The 27,657-nt window shown below is 43.4% G+C and overlaps 1 protein-coding gene across 4 annotated transcripts in view; it reads left to right on the top strand.

The window, feature by feature from the left end:
* The window catches only part of cita (citron rho-interacting serine/threonine kinase a), a 278,500-nt gene that overhangs the window by 192,926 nt on the left and 57,917 nt on the right, over positions 1-27,657 (top strand). For all 4 annotated transcript variants that reach the window (XM_038792114.1, XM_038792104.1, XM_038792084.1 and 1 more), the window contains exons 33-37: positions 14,622-14,786; positions 15,345-15,482; positions 18,164-18,344; positions 23,064-23,155; positions 25,616-25,717. In XM_038792114.1, coding sequence (XP_038648042.1) covers positions 14,622-14,786; positions 15,345-15,482; positions 18,164-18,344; positions 23,064-23,155; positions 25,616-25,717 — 678 coding nt within the window. The remainder of the gene's footprint in view (positions 1-14,621; positions 14,787-15,344; positions 15,483-18,163; positions 18,345-23,063; positions 23,156-25,615; positions 25,718-27,657) is intronic.

The raw sequence follows: 27,657 nt of genomic DNA, 5'->3' as shown, positions 1-27,657 counted from the left end.
GTTATTCCTACCAAAATGGATAACCTCACATTTGTCAACATTGTATTCCATCTGCCAGTCCCTAGCCCATTCACTTAACCTATCCAAATCCCTCTGCAGACTTCCGGTATCCTCTGCACTTTTTGCTTTACCACTCATCTTAGTGTCGTCTGCAAACTTGGATACATTGGAAAATGTTCAGCCTGGAGTCCAGTTACTAGTGGGGTACCACAAGGATCTGTTTTGGGGCCACTGCTGTTTGTCATTTTTATAAATGACCTAGAGGAGGGCGTAGAAGGATGGGTGAGTAAATTTGCAGATGACACTAAAGTCGGTGGAGTTGTGGACAGTGCAGAAGGATGTTACAAGTTACAGAGGGACATAGATAAGCTGCAGAGCTGGGCTGAGAGGTGGCAAATGGAGTTTAATGCAGAAAAGTGTGAGGTGATTCATTTTGGAAGGAATAAGAGAAGACAGAGTACTGGGCTAATGGTAAGATTCTTGGTAGTGTGGAGGAGCAGAGAGATCTCTGTGTCCATGTCCATAGATCCCTGAAAGTTGCCACCCAGGTTGAGAGGGTTGTTAAGAAGGCGTACGGTGTGTTAGCTTTTGGGAGAGGGATTAAGTTTCGGAGCCATGAGGTCATGTTGCAGCTGTACAAAGCTCTGGTGCGGCCGCATTTGGAGTATTGCGTGCAATTCTGGTCACCGCATTATAGGAAGGATGTGGAAGCATTGGAAAGGGTGCAGAGGAGATTTACCAGGATGTTGCCTGGTATGGAGGGAAGATCTTATGAGGGAAGGCTGAGGGACTTGAGGCTGTTTTCGTCAGAGAGAAGAAGGTTAAGAGGTGACTTAATTGAGGCATACAGGATGATCAGAGGATTAGATGGGGTGGACAGTGAGAGCCCTTTTCCTCGGATGGAGATGTCTAGCACGAGGGGACATAGCTTTAAATTGAGGGGAGATAGATATAGGACAAATGTCAGAGGTAGGTTCTTTACTCAGAGTAGTACGGGTGTGGAATGCCCTGCCTACAACAGTAGTGGACTCGCCAACATTAAGGGCATTTAAATGGTCATTGGATAAACATATGGATGTTAAGGGAATAGCGTAGATGGGCTTCAGAGTGGTTTCACAGGTCGGCGCAACATCGAGGGCCGAAGGGCCTGTACTACGCTGTAATGTTCTATGTTCTATTGCACTTGGTCCCCAACTCCAAATGATCTATGTAAATTGTGAACAATTGTGGGCCCAACACTGAACCCTGAGGGACACCACTAGCTACTGATTGCCAACCAGAGAAACCTCCATTAATCCCCACTCTTTGCTTTTTATTAATTAACCAATCCTCTATCCATGCTACTACTTTACCCTTAATGCCATGCATCTTCATCTTATGCAGCAACCTTTTGTGTGGCACCTTGTCAAAGGCTTTCTGGAAATCCAGATATACCACATCCATTGGCTCCCCATTATCTACCGATCTGGTAACGTCCTCAAAAAATTCCACTAAATTAGTTGGGCACGACCTTCCCTTTATGAACCCATGCTGCGTCTGTCCAATGGGACAATTTCCATCCAGATGCCTTGCTATTTCTTCTTTGATGATAGATTCCAGCATCTTCCCTACTACCGAAGTTAAGCTCACTGGCCTATAATTACACGCTTTCTGCCTACCTCCTTTTTTAAACAGTGGTGTGACGTTTGCTAATTTCCAATCAGCCGGGACAACCCCAGAGTCTAGTGAATTTTGGTAAATTATCACTAGTGCATTTGCAATTTCCCTTGCCATCTCTTTTAGCACTCTGGGATGTATTCCATCAGGGCCAGGAGACTTGTCTACCTTTAGCCCCATTATCTTGCCTATCACTACCTCCTTAGTGATAACAATCATCTCAAGGTCCTCACCTGTCATAGCCTCATTTCTATCAGTCGCTGGCATGTTATTTGTGTCTTCCACTGTGAAGACCGACCCAAAAAACCTGTTCAGTTCCTCAGCCATTTCCTCATCTCCCATTATTAAATCTCCCTTCTCATCTTCTCTAAAGGACCAATATTTACCTTAGCCACTCTTTTTTGTTTTATATATTTGTAGAAACTTTTACTATCTGTTTTTATATTCTGAGCAAGTTTACTCTCATAATCTATCTTACTCTTCTTTATAGCTTTTTTAGTAGCTTTCTGTTGCCCCCTAAAGATTTCCCAGTCCTCTAATCTCCCACTAATCTTTGCCACTTTGTATGCTTTTTCCTTCAATTTGATACTCTCCCTTATTTCCTTAGATATCCACGGTTGATTTCCCTCTTTCTACCGTCTTTCCTTTTTGTTGGTATATATCTTTTGCTGAGCCCTGTGAAAAATCGCTTGGAAGGTTCTCCACTGTTCCTCAACTGTTTCAGCATAAAGTCTTTGCTCCCAGTCTACCTTAGCTAGCTCTTCCCTCATCCCATTGTAACCTGTTTAAGCACAATACACTAGTGTTTGATTTTACCTTCTCACCCTCCATCTGTATTTTAAATTCCACCATATTGTGATTGCTCCTTCCGAGAGGATCCCTAACTATGAGATCATTAATCAATCCTGTCTCATTACACAGGACCAGATCTAGGACCGCTTGTTCCCTCGTAGGTTCCATTACATACTGTTCTCGGAAACTATCGCGGATACATTCTATAAACTCCTCCTCAAGGCTGCCTTGAATGACCTGGTTAAACCAATCGACATGTAGATTAAAGCCCCCCCATGATAACTGCTGTACCATTTCTACATGCATCAGTTATTTATTTGCCTGCCCCACCATAATGTTACTAATTGGTGGCCTATAGACTACTCCTATCAGTGATTTTTTCGCCTTACTATTCCTGATTTCCACCCAAATGGATTCAACCTTATCCTCCATAGCACTGATATCATCCCTAACTATTGCCCGGATGTCATCCTTAAATAACAAAGCTACACCACCTCCCTTACCATCCACTCTGTCCTTCCAAATAGTTTGATACCCGTGGATATTTAACTCCCAGTCATGCCCATCCTTTAACCATGTTTCAGTAATGGCCACTAAATCATAGTCATTCACGGTGATTTGCGCCATCAACTCATTTACCTTATTCCGAATACTACGAACATTCAGGTAAAGTACACTTATGTTGGCTTTTATACCTCTGTTTTGAATCTTAACACCTCGATCAATAAACTCTCCTAAGTTATATTTCCTCTTCACTTTTCTCCTAATTTTCCTCGTCGTTGAACCCATATCTTCATGTAACAATCTGGCGCGTTGCTTACCATTTATGTTTTTACTTCCCGTTTTATTCCTTTTAGTATTACTGGGCCTTTTCACTGAGCTCCCCTCAGTCATTGTCCCTTGTGCTGTCGCCCTTTTTGATTTTTGAGTATGGCTTCTCTGCCTTACACTTTCCCCCTTACTGCCTTTTGTTTCTGTCCCTGTTTTACTACCTTCCGACTTCCTGCATTGGTTCCCACCCCCCTGCCACATTAGTTTAAATCCTCCCCAACAATGCTTGCATTTAAATCGCATTCTGCAGCAATGGCAGTCTGAGCCAGACCACCCCGATCCCAAGGGGGACATCCCAGGTCCATGGACTTAGCATCACTTATTCCCTGCTATTTTGGAGAAATTTTGAGTTTTTTTAGCCTGCTGCTCACCCTCTGCAAACATGGACCCAGACCCTGCTTGCACTGATTGGCGTGGACGAGACTTCCATCTAAGAGTGCGGAACATGGTGGAGGGATGGAGCATGAAGTATCCAAGCTGTCATTGATATTAAAATCCACGTAAATAACGGTTTTACATGGATCTGCCAGCACTGTCCACAAACTTCTGTCGCCACCAGCAAGGGACTGGAACAAGGCATCTGAATTGGCGCCGGGCACAAAACAGATTTTTTCAATTTTATGCAATTCTCCGTCTGATCACGTTTCTTGCTTCTGGCATTGCAAAGTGGAGAATCGAGCCCTTGGTCTCAAGGATAAACTTATATTATAGGTGGTGCAGCGAAGGTTCACCAAATTGGTATCTAGAATGAGGGGGTTTTCCTATGACAAGAGTCTGAGTAAATTGGGTTTATATTCTCTGGAGTTTAAAAGAATGAGGGCTAATTTCATTGAAACGGATAAGATTTAGAAGGGACTTGTTAGGGTGGATGCTGAGAGATAATTTGCATCTAAAACACGGAGACACAGTCTCAGGATAAGTCCAATTGGATCTGAGAAGAGAAGAAATTTCTTCACTCAAAGGATTGTGAATCTTTGCAATTTTCTACTCGGAGGGTTACTTCCATCATTGAATACATTTAAGGCCGGGATAGACAGTTTTTTGGTGTCTCGGAATTGAGGGATATGGGCAGCTGGTGGGAAGAGGCCCAAGATAAACCACAATTGTGTGGATGGTGAAGCAGGCTCGATGGCCCATGTGGCCCACTCCAACTATTTCTTATGTTTTTATGTTCTTATGACAAACAGCATGAATGTATTTTGGTGTATAAACACCAACATTGACTAATTGGGATAAATAACCTTTTTCTGTGCTGTAAATTCAAGCAAGATTTGTTGGCTCCATGTTTGTAGAATCATGACAGAATGCACACCATTATAAAGCAATTGCTTTTGCTTCAGGCCAGTGTCCTCACAGAGCCCCCTGTCGATGTATTCCATCAGTATAATGAGTTACAAACACTGGAAAGCTGAGAATTGTTCTCTTCGTATGGCTGAAAGGGCTCCCACACACACAAACACAAATTCAAGCATCATTGGAACTGTGTGCGTGTGACGTTTTTGTTATTTCTGTAAGTTGTCTGCTTTATATTGACTGAGTTCTCGCTCCCTGTCCATTTAGGCTTTTTAGAACCACCGTGTGCACATACCGAGGATATTTTGGCATTTGTTAACAAGCCTTTGTTACATTTCCAGGCAAAAGCTCCATTTTATTTGTAAAGAAACAAGGTGCTCCCCAATAAGACAAAGGGACTGTTGGCAGTTTGCTGGATGACTTCCATACCAGTTGCCACTACATAATCCACATTGTTATGTTACACTTCAGTTTTGTTATTTGTATTTTAAAAAGTTCAGCTAAGGCCAGCCACTCTCTACATAATATTATCTAGTTTTTTTGTGCAGGTGGGCAAATTGCCCATAGTGCTCTTGAAAATGATGAACCAAGTTTGCTGTTGTCTAAATGCGTGGCTTATTTATTCTCTACTTAGGCCCTGCTGGATTGCTGCCAGTGCTGACTCTGTTAAGGAAGTTTGGATTTCCAATTACCCTATGGGAAATTATAGCCTTCTCGGGTTTTGTTCTTTATTAATGCTTGGTTCCTGATATTACTGAATTTAATCTCACTGTCACTGCACTACCTCCTGAATTCAGTGTTGTGTGGATCCTCTGAGCTGGCCTTTAAAGCAGACCAAGCAGGCCAGCAGCACGGTTCGATTCCCGTACCAGCCTCCTCGGACAGGCGCCGGAATGTGGCGACTAGGGGCTTTTCACAGTAACTTCATTGAAGCCTACTCGTGACAATAAGCGATTTTCATTTAATTTCATTTCAAAATACTTGTATTTTGGTACTGGACATATGACTTGTAAGTTGCAATTGACCACCCTTGTACAGTGACCTTTCAAAATTCAGGATTAGCATCTCTGAGAATCTGATAGATGTGCTTCTTTCCGCACATTGTGTTTATGTCTTCTGTCCCATTCCTGCACTGTCATGGAATGCACATCTACATACTTGCAGCTTGAGCCCAAGTTATTTTATCACATAGTTTTTCCAAAGTGGGCGGGTGTCAGAAGGGTCGTGGTATTATCGGTCAAGCAATTTCCACCGTGGTCCAGATCAGACCCAATGACCGTTACCGGCTTTTTGAGAATGGCGGCTGCAGCTGCCTTTTAAATGAAAAGAATTGAGACCGTGTGCAGCCTTTCAACTGGAAGCGGCAGCAGAGAGCAGGTCACATGCCCTGCATGTACACTTGACGTCAAGTGCCCTCCATGTATGTGCTTTTGCGCTAAATCATGGAGCAGAGCTGTTTCCATTTTCTAGCTGCTGGCAAGTAAGGCAAGAGGACTGTGAAGATGAATTCTTTTTTTTTTACAAGTAAGAGGCATCCAGAGTCTTGAATAGGTAGTGTACCTACTGGACAGGGTCTCCCAGGAGAATCTGTTGAAGAGAGTTGCTCAGGAAAGTCTAGGGCAGGACAGAGCTCCAAGGCCTCTGGTTACCAGCCTACAAAGACGAAACTTAACATTGGAACAAAGCAGTATAAAGATGATTTCTTGAGGTACGGTTTTGTGAATTGTGCCAATGCAAATAAGGATGCAAAACCCATGTATGTAATATGCAGGGAAGTGCTGGCAAATGAGAGGAGAGGTTTTTAGATTTTGAAAGAGAAGTGGTGGATGAAAAATTCTGTTTGAGGTTGAGGCCCCAGAGCCAGTTATTAACTTCCAGCTGATTCCAAATTTAAAAACTATGCTGCTGTAGCTGACCTGTGATACCACATTAAAAATACGTCGAAAAGCCCATGAGGCATTCTGGAATGGTATCTCTCCAGTGCTGAGTAAAACAAGCATTTTGTTGCTATTGCCCTTCATGACGACCTACATGTGCGAGGTTGGATTTTCGCTTTCATAAGACCAAGATGGCATAAAGGAACTGGCTGAAGTCTGCACCTGATTGTGTGTTGCCCTTTCCTCCTTTGAAACTGGTTCGAGTGAGACTGAGAGGACCAAGGAGACTCCCCTTTCACATTAAAGGTAAGTAAACGTGGCATGGGTCGCAAAGATCGGCCAGTTGGCAAAAGTGGGTCCCAGGTTGGGGGGGGAGGGGTTGAAAAACATTGTTTTAGCATAATCACAGACTGGTTGGCTATCTTGATTGTTTAACACTCCAGTTTCTCCAGGAGCAGATTTGCTGTTATTTGCTGCTTCGCTAAACAACGCACCCATAGAGGGGCTTGTGAACAACTGGGGCATATCCAACTTTACCTCATCTTTCAAATCTGGTGCCACATGTTAGAACTTGGATAAACAGGCAAGGATAGAACTTAATTCTTTCCCTTCTTAACCATGAATGGAATTGTGTTTGAAAATGTAAACCATATAGATCAGATCGATGAATGGGTCATCAATGGTCACCACTTGTACCTTTTTCATTGGTGCTAGCTGTCCGGGTTCCAAGACACCCAATATGCATTAATCTATTGATGCCGATCTTCACCATGAATAAAGTCTTTATTAACTTGGAAGCTTTTATTTACAGATACACTCATTGAATATTGTACACCTCCAACCAACAACCCATTTTCAGGGGCCTCACCAAGTCCCAAAACACCCAATATGCATGAATCCATTGATGCCGATCTTCACCATGAATAAAGCCTTTATTAACTTGGAAGCTTTTATTTACAGATACATGCTTTGAATGTTGTACACCTCCAACCAACAACCCTTTTATACACATTTTATACACATTTTTCACATATATCATCAGCATAGGCAGGTCTCCAATTCATACCCAACAAAATACTTTTTAGGCTGGAAATCTGAAATCTTCGGCCTCCAAAGGGGAAATGGATAATTAGCTGAAGAGAGAACATTTTCAGGGTGATGGGGAAAGGACAGTGAACTGGGACTAGCTGATTTTCCCCTACAGGGACCCAGCACATAAATGAAATATTGAATGGCCTTCTGTGCTGAAACCATTTAACGATTCTGTGCAAAACAGAAAATGCTGGAAATACTCCAAGTCTGACATTATCTGTGGAAACTGAGTGAACATTTCACGTCAGCTGTCCTTCACCAGAACTGGGAACAGTAATAAGTTTTGATCAAATGAAGGGGATGGGGGGGACATGGGGGAAGAAGAACAAAAGGAAAGGTCTGTGACAGTGTGGAAGGCTGGAGAGATTAAGTGATAACAAATTTCAAGCTGCAAGTGAAAACCAGGCTGATTACCGAATGTTCAGTGAGCAGGGAAAAAAGAAATAAGGAAGACAAAGACAATAGTGTAAGAAGTGACTGGCAGCTAACATAAAAGGGAATCCATTTATTGGCATATAAATAATGAAAGGCTGATAATGAGAGGCATGGGACCAATTAGTGACCAAAAGGCAATCCTGCATGGAGTCCGAGGGCGTGGTTGAGATAATGAATGAGTATTTTGCATCTGCGTCTACCAAGGAAGAAGGTGCTATTAAAGTTATAGTGAATGAGGAGGTAGCTGAAATGCAGGATTGGCTAAAATTGATAAAGAGAGGACCACGTGGAATGCATCTGAGGATGTTGAGGGAAATTGGACAGGTTCTTGCCATAATCGCCCAATCCTCCTCACATAAATGGGTAGTGCCAGAGGACTGGAGAACTGTAAATGTTGTTCAAAAACAGATGTAAAGATAAGCACAGCAACTACAGTTACTTTAATCTCAAGCTTTTGAAAATGAAAATCGGAACAAAATTGACAGTTATTTGGAAAAGTAAGGATTAATTAAGGGAAGCCAATGGATTTGTTAATGGCAAATTATGTCAGACTAACATGATTTTAACTTTCTTTAATGAGGAAAGACCAGATTCTTGAGGGTAACGCAGTCGATGCGGTGCATATAAACTTCCAAAAGATGTTTGACAAAGAACTGCAAAAGTGGCAAAGACTTGGGTGTACATGGCACAATTTCAAAGTTTGCAGATGTTACAAAACATAGCGAGCTGTGGGGAGATAGTGATGGACTTCAAGATGATCTGGATCAGCTGGTGGAATGGACAGACCCATGGCAAATGAAATGAAATTATACATTTTGGTGGTAAGAATGAGGGGAGGCATTCTAAACTCATGGGTACAATTTCAAAGGGGGTGCAGGAACAGAGAGACTTTGGGTATATATGCACAAATTATTGAAGATGGCAGGGCAGGTTCAGAAAGTGGTTAAAATGGCATGTGGGATCCTGGGCTTTATAATTGGAGTTTGGGTTTGGTTTGTCCTCAACTGGAACATTATTCTTTCACAGAGAAGGAGGCGGTGAGCTGACTTCTTGAACGGCTGCAATCCATGTGATGTAGGGTACACACACAGTGCTGTTCGGAAGGGTGTTCCAGGATTTTGACTCAACAGAGAAGGAACAGTGATTCAGGATGGTGTTTGAGTCCCCCATGAATACAAACCACAGCTGAACTCTGAAGTGCACAGGATATGAGTATCTGAATGCTACAAAGACAAATGATCATTTCTGGCACTGAAGTACATGATTCAAATAGAGTAGATTTGGGGAATTTAGTGTGGATACACAGGCCTTTTGTGATCTGGAATACAAACATGAATTAGGAGCAACAGTAGGCCATTTTGTTCCTTGAGCCTGCTCGCCGCATGACTGATTGAATTGTAGTTCTTCCTATCCCCCATACCTTTCGAGTCCCATGCCAATCAAGAAACTAGCCAAATGCAGTCTTAAAAATATTCAATGAGCTTGCCTCCGTCACAGTCTCGCAACCCGATGAGAGCAAGAAATGCTCCTGAGCTCCCTTAAATAAGACTATAAGATGCAGGTAGGCCACTTGGGCCATCAAGTCTGCTCAGCCACACAATGAGATCGTGGTTAATCTAACAATCCTCATCTCCACTTTCCTGTCTTATCCCCATGACCATTGATTACCTTACTGATTTAAAAATGTCCATCTCAGCCTTGAACATACTTAACGACCCAACTTCTACAGCTCTCTGCAGTGAGGAATTCCTCCGATTTACTATCCTCCGAGAGAAGAAATTCCTCCTCATATCTGTCTTAAGTAGAGGACCCCTTACTCTGAGAGAAAGCCCTCTGGTCCTAGTTTTGCCCACAAGAGGAAACATCCTCGGCGAAGGATCTTGCTACAGTGGAAGGATGCGAGGCCCCCAAGCGTGGAGACCTGGATCAATGACATGGCGGGTTTCATTAAGCTAGAGAAGGTCAAATTCGCCCTGAGAGGGTTGGTACAAGGGTTCTTTAGGCAGTGGCAACCTTTCCTCGACTTTCTGGCTCAACGATAGGGTACGGGGACAGTAGCAGCAGCAACCCGGGGGGAGGGAAAGGGGAAAAGGTGGTGGTGGGTGGGGGGGGGGGGGAACGACGATGACTATGTTTGTTTATTTAATTTTAATTTATTTCTAAGTTCTTTTGTTGTTCATTGGGGTTGGGGAGGTGGGGGGATGTGATACATGCGTCGATACGGTCTGGGGGGTGTTACAGTTATTATGGGTTATTTTGTTGCATTTCATTGTTTGTCGTTATGTTTTATATTTTCTGTAAAAAATTCCAATAAAAATTATTTAAAAAAAAAAAAAGAGGAAACATCCTCTCCACATCCAACCTGTCAAATCCCCTGAGAATCCTGGGCGGGATTCTCTGAGCCTCCCCGCCAAAATCGCGCTCGGCACGGGAGCGGAGAATGTGGCGTCAGACCTGCGATCGGGTCTGCCACCTTCCTGCAATTCGCCGGAATCGCCACCAGTCACATACGGTCAACGCAGCCATTGAAGGAGGCCCTCGTGTCGATTCTCCGCTGACAACTGGCTGAGTTCCCACTGGCGTGGTTCACACATGATTCCACCTGGCGGGAGCTCGGAGTGGCGGCTGCGGACCCAGTCCGCGGCTGCCCTGGTGGAGGGGGCGGGGGGGGGATCTGTCACTAGGGGGGGGCTCCAGGACGGCAAGGCTCATAATCGGGGGCCACCGATCGCGTGCGATCTGGGGGGGGGGGGGGGGGCTGCTATGTTGTTGAGGTGTGTCCGCCATGTTGCGCGGACCCATGGCCAGAAGTGCAGGGCCCCATATCAGCAGCAGTAGCACTCCGGGGCCCCGCTAGCCCCCTTCAAAACGGAGAATTACTCTGACTTTCTCCATGAATAGAGGCATTACATGAGCAATTTTCCAATCCTCTGGTACTTTTCCAGAATTTAAGGATTCTTGAAAGATTACTACCAGTGCATCCACTGTCTCGAGCTGCTTCCTTTATCCTGGGATGCAACCCACTGGGTCCAGGAGGTTTATTGGTCTTAAGCCCCATTGGGTTTACTAGTACTTTTTCCATACCCCACTGTTTAGTTTAAAGTCCTTTCATAGAATTTGCAGTGCAGAAGGAGGCCATTCGGCCCATCGAGTCTACACCGGCTCATGGAAAGAGCACCCTACCCAAGGTCAACATCTCCACCTTATCCCCATAACCCAGTAACCCCACCCAACACCTAAGGGCAATTTTGGACACTAAGGGCAATTTATCATGGCCAATCCACCTAACCTGCACATCTTTGGACTGTGGGAGGAAACCGGAGCACCCAGAGGAAACCACGCACACACGGGGACCCGGATGTGCAGACTCCATGCAGACGGTGACCCAAGCTGGAATCGAACCTGGGAACCTGGAGCTGTGAAGCAATTGAGCTATCCACTAGACCGAAATTGTATACAAATTTGCGATTTGTCCCAACGGTACGGCCCGCACTTTCCCCGAGTACTGATGTCAATGCCCCACAAACCAAAATCCCACACCTGCCTTTCAGCCTCGTATTCATCACTCTAATTTTACGTACTCTATGCCAATTTGCATGTGGCTCAGGTAATAATCCAGAGATTATAACCTTGGCGGTTCTGTTGTTTAATTTAGTGCTTAGCTCCTCAAACTCTCTGTGCAAAACCTCTTTTCTCATTCTCCCTATGTCGTCAGTACCTACGTAGACCGCAACAAAGGGATCCTCCCGCTCCCACTGCAAGTTCCTCTCCAACCCAGAGCAGATGTCCTGAACCCTGGCACTAGGCAGGCAACACGATCGTCGGGACTCTCACTCCTTGCTACAGTGTCTATTCCCCTAACTATACTACCCCTGACTACGACTACGTTTCTCTTTTTCACCCTGACTTGAATGGATCCCTGTGCCACGGTGCTATGGTCAGTTTGCTCATCCTCCTTCCAAGAATCTCAGACTTATTGGACATGAGCAGGGTCTGAGGCTCCTGCAGTGCTATTTCTCGGATCCGTCGACCTGCCTCACTTGTAGTCACTCCCTCCTGTCCCTGACCACTGAATAAATTCAAGGTAGTTAATCTAAGGGGTATGACTGCCTCCTGAAATACAGCATCTAGGTAACTCACCCTCCCTTAAGAACATAGAACATAGAAAAATACAGCACAGAACAGGCCCTTCAGCCCACGATGTTGTGCCGACCTTTTGTCCTAGATTAAGAACAAATTAATCTACACTCCATCATTCTACCATAATCCATGTACCTATCCAATAGCCGCTTGAAGGTCCCTAATGTTTACGACTCAACTACTTCCACAGGCAGTGCATTCCATGCCCCCACTACTCTCTGGGTAAAGAACCCACCTCTGACATCCCCCCTATATCTTCCACCATTCACCTTAAATTTATGTCCCCTTGTAATGGTTTGTTCCACCCGGGAAAAAGTCTCTGACTGTCTACTCTAAATGTCTACCCTTATGTGAAACTCAGACTCCAGCTCATTAACTCTGAGCCAAAGTTCCTCATGCAGCCGACATTTGCTATAGATGTGGTCGCTGTGAACCAGAATGGAGTCCATTATCTCCCACATTCTGTAGCTAGAACACATTGCCTGTCCCTCCATTCCTATCTTATTTAATTAGATTTTCCATTTGTTTTTAATTTTACTACTGATCTTTAGTTTCCACACTAACGTTTTCTACCTAACCTTCAATCTCAAAGCTAGTCCGATAAGGTAGAAGATAGAAATAACCACCTACCAAATACTTACCTATGATATCACACAGGCTTGTTCACTCGATATTGGGTTGGTTTAGCACAGTGGCTGGGGCTGATTTAGCACAGTGGCCTAAACAGCTGGCTTGTAATGCAGAACAAGGCAGCAGCATGGGTTCAATTCCCGTACCGGCCTCCCCGAACAGGCGCCGGAATGTGGCGACTAGAGGTTTTTCACAGTGACTTTATTGACACTATGTTGTTGTTCTACTTCTTCTTCTTTTACTACTTCTTCTTCTTCTTCTTTTACTACTTCTTCTTCTTCTACTTCTTCTTCTATTTCTACTTCTTCTATTTCTACTTCTTCTTCTATTTCTACGTCTTCTTCTGCTACTTCTTCTTCTGCTACTTCTCCTGCTATTTCCTCTGCTACTTTTGCTGCTTCTTCTGCTGCTGCTGCTTCTTCTTCTTCAACCTAACTTTCAGCTGTCCGGCCTTGGTCTGCTGCTGCCTTCTCTGACCTGTGGAGGTAGAAAGGGAAACAAGACACCTCCTTCCCCTAAACTTGCATTAACTCCAGATTCTCACTCACCGCAACTAGCACGCCATGCTAACTGGGAGACCTCTTATTATGAAACTGTGTCTCTTAGTTCTAGTCTGTTCTATAAGGGGAAACGTCCTTTCAGTATTCACCTTCTGAAGTCCCCTCACGATCTTATATGTTTCAATATGATCATCTCTCATTCTTATAAATTCCAATGGAGACAGATCCAACCCTTTCAGCCTTTCCTCATAGGATAATGTCCTCATTCTCAAAAGAATCAGTCACGTGAACCTTCTCTGAACTGCTTTTAATGTATTGATGCCTTTCCTTAAAAAAGGAGACCGAAATTGTATACAAATTTGCGATTTTGGTCTCACCAGGGCCTTGTACAGCTGCAGTAAAACGTCCAAACTTTTGTATTCCATTCCCCTGCAATAAACACTAATAATCCATTTGCCTTCCTAATCACTTCTGTACCTGCGTACTAATCTTTGGTGATTCACATCACACTGTTTGAAAAGGTGGTGGAAGCTGATAACTTTCAACGGCAAAATTGGTCAAAACTTGAAAAGGAAACATTTGCAGGGCTATGGGAAAAGAGCAGTAAAGTGGAACTAATTAGATAAGTCTTTCAAAAGAGTTGTCGAAAATGCCACGGGTCATGCCTTCTGTGATGCATATCATTTTATGATTCTGAGCTGAATTATTTTTCCATTGGCTAAACTTTATTTTTTATTGTGATCTCAGCTTGTGCGAATGGCTGATTGTTCTTTTGCTCTCCAAATCTGATGAGGAGCCCTCAGAGTCTGGCATCTAAAGCCAATAGAGCTGCTTGCACAAAATATTAATGAACTGATGTAATGGGAGGAAAAGTCCACCTCTTGGGAGTGTGGAGGGGGGGGAGCAGATTTCTAACAGTGAATTTTAATTGCACATAACAAGTGATGAACGGTGAGGAAAATGTCCTCTGGCTATCAAATACATGCAGTGCATAGATTAATCCTAATACTTAAGCAATATTGTTCAGAACTTTCTGCAGAGACACCTATGTTTTTGGCTTAATAAAGAAAACAAGACTTGCATCCGTGTAGTGCTTTTCATGACTACCAGATGTCTCAGCGTTTCACAGTATTGGTTAATCTGGGTTTTATGGTCGTCATGGTTACAAGCTTCATTTTGTGCACAACAGAACAGTTGTTGCATGGATGATAATAGGAATAAATGATCTGCCTTCATTATGAACTATCTATTTCACTGCATTTAACATCACTCTATTACTAATGAACCTATCTTTGTCAATTATTATTGTTAATAATCTCTATTGCCTGTCTGAAACTCTCACCACATTAACTCTTTCTTATATTGTTTCTTGTAGCTGCTCATCTAAAGACAGTGGATCATCAGCCACAGTCTACGCCGGCCACAGCCAGGCACCAGATCATTATGTCTGCCATTGTCCAGTCCCCAGAGCACCAACCGAATCCCATCACTCTGCTGGCTCCTCCCTCGACCCACAGGAAGGAGTCTTCTACCCCGGAGGGTACGGTAGTTTTGATGAAAACAGTTATGCAGTTTTAATGCTAATTAAAATGTAATATTGAGAAAGCATACAGGAATATCAAAAAGTACTTGAAACATGAGTTAAATACATCGTCAGCATATGATATTATTGGGATGTATCAACAAGTGAGGTATTTCTGCTGCTGCAGCCTAAACTTTGCAAAACTGGCACTCCAACTGTAATGAGAAGCAAAGTGTAAATTTCAGAGGATTATTTTGAAGGCCAGTGATTCTCAACCTCTGAAGATTTAACCATGTGAAAGTAGCATTGTTTCATGTTTTTTAATATCTCATTACACCTACAATAATGCAACAGCCAAAATTAGAAAGGGTTCGAACGTTGCTTTGAATTCCACAGCATCAGCACAAAGTGGGAAGTAATGGAAACAGAATGTTTGTGTGTAGCTGAAAGGGTGGTGTATTCTGAGGTGAGGTTGTAGTCCATGGAGCTGTGCGTCAAGTATCGGCAAGTGCTATAGAAATTAACTGTCCCCAAAATAACCATGGTCGTATTTCTAATTTACATTTTCTCTCCCAGAGTTTGGTCGGCAATTGAAGGAACGCATGCACCACAATATTCCTCACCGTTTCACAGTCGGCTTGAATATGAGGGCCACAAAGTGTGCTGTTTGCCTTGATACTGTCCATTTTGGTCGTCAAGCAGCAAAATGTGCAGGTGAGGAGTGAAAACAAAAATTCTTAAGCTAGCAGACTAAGTTGTCTTTGTGCAATTTACATGAAATTATCCAAATTCTGTTTTTCAACAAAATTCTAAAGTTCACATGATCTGTTTTTACATACTGGAGTGCTTAATTAGTGCAGTGCGATTCAAGGCTGGGTGTTCCGCCTTTCCTGCAGGTGGGATCTCCCAGTCATACCAAAAGCGACTCCCCTACGGCATGTTTTCCTGCAGAAGGGATCGTCCAGTAAAGCCAAAAGCGACAGCCTACGGCTCTTTCCCCGGGGCAGGGCGGGCAAGCCAAGCAAAACGCCGGAGACATCGGTGAGATCGATAGATCCTGACAATGTTGAGCCGCCCCCGCTGCCGGAAAACATGCCAGAAAATTCTGGTCTCAGTTTTCCCAACTCATTTTGCAATCAACTCATAAATTTGCCATCTTGAATCTTCCGTGAATCTGGTTGAGAAAATCAGTTTGATGCTGTTGTAGCCCATCTCCGGGACGTTTTCTTCCAATATATTTCCCTACTGGCACTGCAGACTTGACTGTTCCAATGCTCTTCAGTCTACCCTCCCAGCCTCCACAAACCTGAACTCAGCCAAAACTCTGCTGCCTTCTGAACTTCTACCAAGTCCTATTTACTCACCATCCTCAGTTTGCTGAGCTATATCAATCTAGGTCTGGCTAGATCTCGATTTTAGACCTCTCCTCTTGATTTTCAAATCTCTCCCTTTCCCTTCCCTATATTTGTAATCTCTCCCAGTCCTAAGACCTGCCAAGATCTCAGCACTCCTATTCTGGCTTCTTGTGCAGCTTCTATTTTAGTCACTATACCATTGGCAAATGTCCCTTTAGCTGTCTGAGCCCATGATTCAGGAATTCCCTACCTAAGCTGCTCTGGCTCTCTCTCCATCTAACCCTCCTATACGACACTCTTTGAAACCTACTCCTTTGACCAAGTCTTGGTTACCTGTCAAAATATCTCTGTGTGGCATTGTTTGATGATGCTTCTTGGGACGTTTTAGTGTCTTAGATCTTTCGTAAAACAATACTTTTCCACGTATAGAAGTTGCTCCGCATTTCTTGTCGGGTATTCCAAGCCAAGCTTCTCCAGAAATGTGGAATGCAGTATCCTTCAGGGAACTCCATCACATCGCTGTAGCATTGTAGGAAAGACAGGACAATGCCCCCTTTTTACAGCATTGGCTCCCATATAGCAAGTTTAAAGGTCTAGTGTGAATATTTGTGAATCGGTAGCATTGTAGGGTGGGTAGGTGGGTAGCGTAGGAGGGATTGTTGGGTCAGGGGCTAGATGGGTCAGGTTGGGGGATAGTCGGGTGGTGGGGGTTAGTCGGAGGTACTGGGGAGTCGAGAGGTATGGTCATTGTGGGCTATTGGTGGGTCAGTTCTGTAGTCACCCAGAAATTAGTCTAGAATTTTTCCCTCTAACGTTTCCTGGGTAACTATTGAGGTAAGACCCCCGAAACTAGCCAGAGTTTCTGACTAGCTGAGTCAGATATTCTTGAATGGTCCTGAGTAGCAGGGAGTTGGCCATTGGAAGTTCAAACTTTCCGGGCAATTTCCACAGAGGTTGGGACTTTCACAGGGCCCTGATTTTGCTTTATAAATATTTTGCTTATAAAAATAGTGTTGATGGGAGTTTGATCTATATGAGGATCAAACCTATGGATAATGCACAAACAATTCAAACCTTTGCAGTCGAGATGGAAACTAACGGGTACCTACTTGCATGTTCAGAAATTTTACAGAAGCAGAGAACAACTCTCTAATTCAGTCAGGTGAACCTTTTTATAGCGATGTGCTCTGTTTTTTTTCAGTTTCTCTGGCCATAAACAGCATCTGTAACTTGAGATTTATTTGTAAGTCAGTTTCCAAACCACATGTGTTTTTGGTTTTCCGATTTTCTCCCCTTGCCTCCTCAGGACATTGCAATGCTTATGGAGTATAGAGACAGGGACATCATTCTTCATAAATAAAATTCTGTTCAACTAGCTAAGAGAAGGGGGCCTCACGGTAGCATGGTGGTTAGCATCAATGCTTCACAGCTCCAGGGTCCCAGGTTCGATTCCCGGCTGGGTCACTGTCTGTGTGGAGTCTGCACGTCCTCCCCGTGTGTGCGTGGGTTTCCTCCGGGTGCTCCGGTTTCCTCCCACAGTCCAAAGATGTGTGGGTTAGGTGGATTGGCCATGCTAAATTGCCCGTAGTGTAAGGTTAATGGGGGATTGTTGGGTTACGGGTATACGGGTTACGTGGGTTTAAGTGGGGTGATCATTGCTCGGCACAACATCGAGGGCCGAAGGGCCTGTTCTGTGCTGTACTGTTCTATGTTCTATGTTCTAGAACTCGGGGGGCCTCCCTGGAGCCGCTGCAATTGCTTCAGTCTCTTCCAGGCTAATCTAACATACCTGTTGGTGGTCAACCAAGTGCAAATGTTGTCCGTAATCTGGGAATGGAGTATTCACGCTCAGCTACTAGTGACTCATGGTTAAGAAGTTTAAGAAATGGCTCTCATCTGTGCCAGTTTGGAAAAACTTAATAAAGATAACTTTTAGGACTGAACTCAACCCTCCTTTGTGAATCTAACGGAGAGTAGTGTTGGGTTTGTAGTAGAACCTATTAATCTGAAATTAATCAATGTGTGTTGTATTTTACCTAGAGTGTCAAGTGATGTGCCATCCTAAGTGCTCCTCTTGCCTACCAGCAACATGTGGGCTCCCTGTAGAATATGCTACACATTTCACAAAAGCATTTTGCCGTGACAAAATGAATTCACCAGGCTTGCAGCTAAAAGATCCAGCAGCTGGTATGCACCTGGAAAGCTGGATGAAAGTTCCCAGGTGAATATTCCTCAATGGGGCAGTGTCCCTAATGTGAACTGTACTAAAGTGGATTTTTACGAAGAAACTGGCAAAAGTTTAATAAATTGAAGCTGAATGTAAGGTTTGGGAGAATTTCTTCTCTTGGAAAATGTGAATAAACTATTTGATACCCCGTGACTTTGCTCACAGACAAAAATAATAGTGTGTCTGCTTCTCTCTCGTTCTGTCTGCTTGTTTCAAATCAGTAATTCTTTGTCATTCTGTCTTTTTGTTTCCTCTGTGCTTTTCCTCCCTCTTGCACAATGGCTCTAGACATTTATTCATGTTTCTGTATCTGTGTTTTTGTTTTATTTTACTTTTCTCTTTCTCTAACTCTTACCGGTCGCTTTCTTCCTTTTGTATGAATCTTGGGGACCCTACAACACGCAAACAGCATGTACAAGAGGACATCAGGACACTGATGTCGTCCATATAAATGGGGGCTTTGGTATGCACCGCTCTATTATGAAAGATTCCTGGAATCCTGAGGCGGCAGCAGCGTTGCCTTTTTGGGAAATTTGAAGATTGTCAGCTCCAGTCATGGTTGCTGCAGTTCAAGACTATGAATATTGCTCCCCTCTACTTGAAGTTGTTGGAAGAAGAACAAAGAACACCAGGAAGATCTAATTACACCAGAGGTGGACTGTACGTATGTGTTAGAACAAAGAATACAGCACAGGAACAGGCCCTCCAAGCCTGTACCGGTCATGATACTTACCTTGGCCAAAACCCTCAGCATTTCCTTGTGCCGTATCCCTCTCTATACATCCTATCCAGGCATTTGTCAAGATGCCTTTTGAATTCCATTAATGTATTTGCTTCCACAACCTCCCCTGGCAACGTGTTCCAGGCACTCACCATCCTCTGTGGGGGAAAAAATATATATTATTGCTCGAGCAACTTTATCTACAGCTCCAAGCACAATTTCCTGGTGATGTATTAACTGCTTCAAGTCCACCAGAAATATTTAAGAGAAATTTGCTGCAAACAGACCTGCAGACCTCCCACCACTAGGTCACACCACTTTTAAATTTGTTTCCCTTGGCATCTTCTCAATTCCCTTGGGTCCTATCTGTAATATAACCAAATTTACAATGCACTGATGTATCTAACAGATGACAGATACATTGTTCAGAACAAACTGTTTCATTATCTTTCGCACTTACAGCAAAGTGCAAGTGGATCACTTATGACATCTATGTGGCCAACCGTTGGGCACAGTCTCATATCTCACGTGAACTGAAAGGGCCATACGAGTTGAATAAATCTGCTTCTGTTCATGTGTCCCACTCCAATATTCAATTGGTCGCCAACACCAGGTCATGCATATCAATGCACACTTCCAAAGCAAAGGCTACAACCCTTTCAATCTAAGGCAATCATTGGGCAATCAGCGGGTGGCACAGTGGTTAGCACTGCTGCCTCACAGTGCCAGGAACCCAGGTTCAATTCCGGCCTTAGGGGACTGTGTGGAATTTGCACTTTGTCCCCATGCCTACGTGGGTTTCCTCCAGGTGCTCCAGTTTCCTCCCGCAGTCTAAAGATGTGCAAGTTAGGTGGATTGGCCAATCTAAGTTGACCCTTTGTGTCCAAAGGTTACAGGGATACGCTAGGGGAATGGGCCTAGGTAGGCTGCTCTTTCAGAGGGTCGGTGTAGACCCAGTGGGCCGAATGATCTCCTTCTGCACTGTAGGGATTCTATGATTTCATAATCTGTGCTACCCGTATTTGAAAGTAAAGGAAGATTGCAAGGATGGCACCTTGGCAACCAAACCTCCTTACTCTGGCACCCTTGCTTAAACAAAGTGGATCCACTTTAATTCTTTATGGAATGAATCCATGATTAACATTTTCCCCAAATACTTCCAGTCGGTGCTGACTGCATGCTGGGTATCAGTGTGAGTCACTCAAATCAGAGGCCATTGGTTCAAGCCCTACTTGAGGATTTAAAACACATAATCTAGTAACACCCCGGCTTTTTTGAGCTGTCAAAGGCACTGCATTGCATTGATAGGGTTCATACAAAATAATTGTGGACTGCCCTGAGTGCCTATAATGAAAATTCTACTTCATAATATGACTCTCCACGTATTTAATTAATATGCACTCGCTCTCCATGTCTGGATCACTCTTATTTTTTCTCCTCGTTTCAATTTTGTTCTTGAGCTGCTATTCATCACAGGGGCCTGGTGGTATGACAGGAGGCCCAACCCACTGCTACTGCAGAAATTATATTGTCTCTTCTTGCATGTGAAAAAATAACACGGGGCACTGGCTGGAGTAGGTGTTCAGAACAGAAGTGACAACTTGAAAGAAAGAAATGCGTCATCTACGCAGAGAGCTATGTATTTGTAACATGCTGGTGCATCAGCCTTTGGGCATTGCAGCCCAATTACACGCATTTTGACAGGAGAGATGGATAAATAGAACTGATTAGATTAGAGCATTAAAGAATGGGGATGCAGGTAAAGAAATTGAAGTGATCGTATTTTGTTCACTATGTACTCCGAAAAACATAGTTGCACAGTCTGCAACAAGTGTAGATATTTCAAAGCAATTCTGTACGAGGGCGAGCAAAAACGAAGCTTTTAATTTCATTAAATTCTGATGTTTCATGATAGCAAGTAATGGTCAAGTCATGTTGTAATTATTTATGACCGGAATGATGAGATTCGTGTTCTTCCTGAGCAGCTCTCTAATTTTATATCTGGGTTTTCAATCTGCTGTTCTGTAACTGAATGTTCAGCATACATTTTTTAAAAATTGTGCTGAGTTCAGCAATTTGCAGACATCATTCAATACAATATTAAGTAAACATTTCTAATTTATTTGTATTTAATATTTTTCATGATCTGAGGAGGAGGTTGAGACACACTGATTCAGGCTATTGTGGGTTTAAAACGGTTCAACATTTGCTTCATACAATGAGATAGATCGGGGCGAGGATGGGTTTTAATGTTTATGACAGGATGATTGTTCATAGCCATATAATTTTTACTGAACTAGTTCAGTTCTTCTCTATTTTCCTTCTTACCGTACCTTGGCTAGCGAGACCTCATCATGCCTGTCTTTCTCTGTAACAATGAAATGAAATGAAAATTGCTTATTGTCACGAGTAGGCTTCAATGAAGTTACTGTGAAAAGCCCCTAGTTGCCACATTCCGGCGCCTGTCCGGGGAGGCTGGTACGGGAATCGAACCGTGCTGCTGGCCTGCTTGGTCTGCTTTAAAAGCCAGCGATTTAGCCCAGTGAGCTAAACCAGCCCCTGTATAAGAGGATGGTAATAAATCGGCATGTCAAAAGTGATTTAAATATTTGTGTTTTCTCCTATTAAGGAGATCTGCTAATTCTAGAGGTGTGGAACACCCTGCCTGCAACAGTAGTAGACTCGCCAAATTTAAGGGCATTTAAGTGGTCACTGGATAGACATATGGATGGAAATGGAATAGTGTAGGTCAGATAGGCTTCAGATGGTTTCACGGGTCGGCGCAACATCGAGGGCCGAAGGGCTTGTACTGCGCTGTAATGTTCTATTCTATTCTATTCTATTCTAATATAAATTAGCATCTGTTAGGGAAAATGAAAAATGAAAATCGCTTATTGTCACGAGTAGGCTTCAATGAAGTTACTGTGAAAAGTCCCTAGTCGCCACATTCCGGCGCCTGTCCGGGGAGGCTGGTACGGGAACTGAACCGTGCTGCTGGCCTGCTTGGTCTGCTTTAAAAGCCAGCGATTTAGCCCAGTGAGCTAACTTTTGTCCGCTTCTGATATCTATATGCGTACTCCTTCCAAGGAAAGGGGGGGTGCGGCAAAATGATTTTTCTTTCATCCTTTTCTAGACTATGGTCACTGAGGTCTTTTTACCGTTCCTTCTTTCCCACCAGCCCCCAGTTTAGGTTGGTTACCACGTGGAATTTAACCTGATATCATCCCAGTCCATATGATTAAGTATCTCACTTAGTGCATTTCGTAATCAAATGTCCAGGAAGTAGGGTACCATGCTCCTTCTTTTGTCTCGAAAAGATTGTTTTCCTACATTAAAAATGTGAGACAAAATATAGAACTGATTAGATTAGAGCATGAAAGAAACTTTATAAAAGAATGGGGGATGCAGGTAAAGAAACTGAAGTGATGGTTTTTTGTTCACTATGTACTCCGAAAAATCTAGTTGCACAGTCCTCCATATTGAGAGATCTGCAACAAGCGTAGATATTTCAAAGCAATTCTGTACTAGGGCGAGCAAAAACGAAGCTTTTAATTTTATTAAATTCTGATGTTTCATGATAGCAAGTAATGGTCAAGTCATGTTGTAATTATTTATGATAGGAACAGTGAGACTCGTGTTCTGTATTAGGGAGAGAACTGGGATCACTGGTCGTTAGCTTAGAATGGCAAAGCTGGTTCAACAAATGTCTTCTTCCCTACACCACAAATCATTTCAATGTTACATTCTCCTGCTAAAGATTTCTAAGGGATCCTTAATGCAATCATCTGATCATGCCTTTCTGTTGGAATGTGTTTGGGAAAATTTCTTGGCGATTGGATCTTGCCTTCAAAATGGCTCCAGGTGAGCTTCAGTAAACGTTCTTGAATTTAGTACCTTGAAGTATTTGTTGGTTTGCTGGCTCTAAATATTGCCCAAGTGTGTGGCTGTAGCGCTGACTTCTGCCACCTCATTATGGTCTTTTGTCTTGTCAGAAATGGGAAACGAGGGCAACAAGGTTGGGAGCGAAAGTACATTATCCTGGAAGGATCAAAAGTTCTCCTTTATGAAAACGATTCAATAGATGGTAAGAATTGAATATGTTTTGTAATATTTCAGATATGTTAATCTGATACACAGCCTGGGTCCGGCAGCATCTTATGATGATCCTTTGGTTCCTGATAGAGCTTCTATAAGAGGAAGAATCTAAAGTAGATATTCAGCAAGCAGTGCCAGAAGTTATGCTCCTGCTGTATTTGGTGGATTTAGCCATGTTGGGGCAGTGAACAAAATGTGACTTCGAGAGGCCAGAACTTGGAGATTTGCTTTGTGCTAGATTTTGAATCTGTTCTATTTTCCTTTTTATGTTTTCCATTTTGTCTTTTTCTATTTTTTTCCTGCTTTACTGTTTCCTAGTTTCCGTTTTTTCATGTTGTCCTTTTTAAGGGAAGCGCAATGGTTAGCACTGCTGCCTCACAGCGCTAGGGACCCGGGTTTTGTTTCGGCCTTGGGTGATTGACTGTAGAGTTTGCACATTCTCCCCGAGTCTGCATACGTTTCCTCTGGTGCTCCAGTTGCCTCCCACAGTCCAAAAATGTGCAGGGTAGGTGGATTGGCCATGATGAATGCACAGGGTTACGGGCATAGGGCAGGTGAGTGGGCCTATGCAGAGTCCTCTTTTGGAAGGTAGTGCAAATTCAATGCACCGAATGGTCTCCTTCTGCACTGTAGAGATTCTATGATTCTATATTGTTGCTGTTTGCGATGCAGTGGAGATTAAATATATACATATTCCTAAATGTAGCATATTGTGGGAACATTTGAAGCATTCTAGCCCAGTATGTGAAGGTTTATATGATGTCTGAATCAGCAATTAGATGTTCCAAGGCAAAGAAATGCATAATGTATAGAATCATACAATCCCTACAGTGCAGAAGGAGGCCAGTCAGCCCATCAAATCTGCACCAGCCCACTGAAAGAGCACCCTACCTAGGCCCAATGCCCCACCCGATCCTTGTAACCACACTAGGGGCAATTTAACATTGCCAATCCACCTAACTTGCACATTTTTAGACTGGGGGAGGAAACCGGAGCATCCAGAGCAAATCCATGCAGACACAAGAAGAATGAGCAAACTCCACAGTCACCCGAAGTCGGGATTGAACATGGGTCTCTGCTGCTGCGAAGCAGCTGTGCTAACCACTGTGCCACCGTACTGCCTGCAGTCATTTTAAAAAGCATACCTACCACTGATCATGGATTAATACAGAGCTTATAAATTGACGTTTTATGTTGCGAGTTAAGAACGCTACACTATTATATTGATTTAAATGTAGTTTGAAGATTATTTGGAAAATCTCTCACAATAAGGAGACGCAGCAAATTTTCCAGCAGAATAAAAACTGAATTGGGATTAAGATGGATGAAAGGAATGCTATCCAGAGCAAAAGCCTTAATAGAATTACGGAGGCCGAGTTGATCAAGCTGAATGACTCCATTGTGGTAGATTCCATTGTGGTATGTTCAGAAAAAATTGAGGACGATAATTTGGCACTGTGTTTAGGAAGTCTGGCAATTGTACATCAAAGTTTATAGAAGTTAAAGGATAAATTTGGAAACTGATCAGAAGACCTTTAAAGCAGCACAAAATCTGTTGCCTATTTTCCAATAATGTGAAGCTTGGGTGTCAGAGGACTGCGCCAGAGATTACTGTTGAAAATGCCAAGTATGAATTTACCAAGCCACTGTGTTTTTGACCAAATTTAGTACCAGATGTGACAGAGTGGAAGAGTTGGATGTGCATCATTCAATTTCAGGTCAAACAGCATTGGTGAATACAGGAGGGTAAAAGCAGTAGTTGGCCTGCAGAGAGAGGACAACAAATCAAAATTGTCCAAGCTGGTTGATTTTAGACCACCAAACTAACAGCGAGCTGGCGTACAGAATTTGATTTGCTGTCAGAAATATAACAAATGCTGATGACTTGCAAGAAAGTGGATCTGTAGTTTCTAATTTTTAAGGTTCTGAAAAGAAATGAGTAATGATTTTGTGCCCACAGAATAAAATGCTTCCCTCAATACGGTTGCTTAGAAGAATGTTTAGTGTTTAAAAGAATAAGAGAGAATTGAGGTATATAAGTTGCAAAAGGGGATTGGCTGGGTTGATGTAGAAAGGATGTTTCCCCTTGTTGGAAGTTCTACCAGAATGAGAGGCCATTGTTTTAGGAAAATGGGTGGTAGATTTAAAACTGAAATAAGGGCAAATTACTTGGCTCAAAGGGTCATGTATCTGTGGAATTCTTGATCCCAGAGTGCAGTGGACACCGGAACACTAAAAGATTTAAAGCGGAGATGGCTAGGTTTTGAATTGGTAACAGGATGAAAGGGTTATGGGGAGCAGCAGGAAGGTGGGTTTGAGGCCAAGATGAGATCAGCCATGATTATATAGAATGGCAGAGCAGGCTCTAGGGGCAGAATTGTGTAATCCTACTCCTAATTCCTATGTTCCAAGTAGCATAATGCTTCCTTTCCTCCTTCCCTTCTTGCAGGACAAAGACCAATTGATGAGTTTGAGCTATGTCTGCCTGATGGAGATGTCACAGTTCACGGAGCTGTTGGAGCCTCTGAACTTGTAAACACTGCGAAGACAGGTAAGACTGGGCTGTGGTATTTGGTGGAAAATAAAGAACTCTATCAAGTACATAACAATGATGTTTTCTGATGAGATATTCTATAAACACTGGATCTGAGAGAAAGTTAAAGAAGCAGCTTATAGGAATGGCTGTTTCCAAGATTGTGCCAAGCAGTAGTGATCATCCCTATATTTTCTTCAAAACAGGATCCGGATTTAAGGAACAATGTTACAGCAGAAACATGTTTGAAGCAAGATGCTTCTATAAAAATACCATGGGCAAAAGAATAGTTCTTTCACTTCTGTTTTAACAGCAAACTTGAACCGTTAATCCTCCTTCGGTATTGGAGATGCGAAATATGCTGAGACCAGTTCGACTTGCTTAAAAAAATGGAAAAAGTTGTCCTTTAGTGCTAGAATAAAAGAGCATGATTTTTGATCCTTGTGTAAATTGAATCAGTTAATTGAATAACTTTTATTACTGAGATGGAGGGTGAACTTTTAGTATTGAGTGCGTGCGTTGAGGTTTCATTGGGGATTGGGCAAAAGTGTCGGGTGTCCAAAAGCGTATCCACTTCCAAGTCTAACCCTGCCACTATTGGTTGGTTGCACGTAACTCCACCCGAAGAGCAGGTTAGTGATTTGAATGTGTATTTCAACCATCATTTACATTTAACATTGCAGGCACAGATTTCCTGAAACTTACCATAGAAACTGAGGCAAAAAAATACTGTAGTTCGTGTGACTCATAACAGGCAGGCATATAAAGCAAAAGATACTCCTTCTCACAGTTACTTTCTTGCCTATGTCATGCGAGAGTACCTTTAAGAAATGGGTGTTTATAAAATAGCGGTAGTGGATGTACCTTTAAGAAATGGGTGCTTATCAGTGATGTCAGAGTGTGGGTGAAGCTGGGCTGTCTGTCTGCTTTTTAGCTTTGGGCTGTCTTCTACAAGGTGTGATTTAGTTTCGTTTTGAGAGCTGGATAGCTGCAATCACAGCAAGAAGGTGTATTAGTCTCTCTTCAATCTAAAGACTCTCCAGATCCGTTGGCAATTTAAAAATAATACCGGTTTTTGTAGGGAAGTTAAACCTGATGTGTTTCTGTAAAAAGGGTTTTTTTGTCTTATGGATGTTGCAAGGAAAGATTAAGAGTTATTTATCGAGTACTGTATTCTTTGGGGGATTATTGGTGTTGATAGTTGTTAAGATGTTAACTGTGGGTTTATAAAGTGTTAACTGGTTTCATAAATAAACATTGTTTTAATTTAAAAGTATTGTAGATCTCTGTTGCATCACACCTGTAAAGTAGGCCTGTGTGCTCCCCATAACCGCAATCTATTAAAAGTTGTGGGTCAGGTGAACTCCATGATATACTTTGGGGTTCTCTAAACCCTGGCTCATAACAAATACCACTGAGAAAGTATTTGGGGCGGGATTCTCCCAATGGGACTCTAAGTGCCGACGCCGGAGTAAAAACTGGAGTGTTTTACTCCGGCATCGGCGCCCGTTCCCAGACCCCTATTTTCTCCCCTCCGTGGGGCAAGCAGGGGCGTTGCACGATTTATGGGGGCGGGGCCTCGGCGCGGCGTCAGAGACTTTACGCGGCACCTTGGGTCCTGCGCATGTGCAGTTGGGCCGGCGCCAACTAGCGCATGCGCGGTGGCCGTCCTCCCCCAGGCCGACCCGCACAAACATGGCGGATGGATCCGGGCTCGCCGGTGGAAGAAAGGAGGCCCGCCACCAGAGGGCCTCCCCGGGGTTGGGACCCCCCCACAGGCCGCTCCCGGCCCTTGAAGCCCCAGGTCCCTGCCGGCCCAGCAGCAGGTTAGAATGGCGGCGGCGGGACTGTCATTTTTTTTGCCGGCCGCTCAGCCCATACGGGCCGGAGAATCGGCGCTCGCAGTTTGCGGCGATTCTCCGAGCCGCCCGGCGCGATTCTCGTGCCGCTGGTTTTGG

This window comes from Scyliorhinus canicula, chromosome 1 (genome assembly GCF_902713615.1).
Source record: "Scyliorhinus canicula chromosome 1, sScyCan1.1, whole genome shotgun sequence".
Lineage (NCBI taxonomy): Eukaryota > Metazoa > Chordata > Chondrichthyes > Carcharhiniformes > Scyliorhinidae > Scyliorhinus > Scyliorhinus canicula.
Note: the sequence above shows the minus strand (reverse complement) of the source record. Positions and strands in the feature narration are given on the sequence as shown.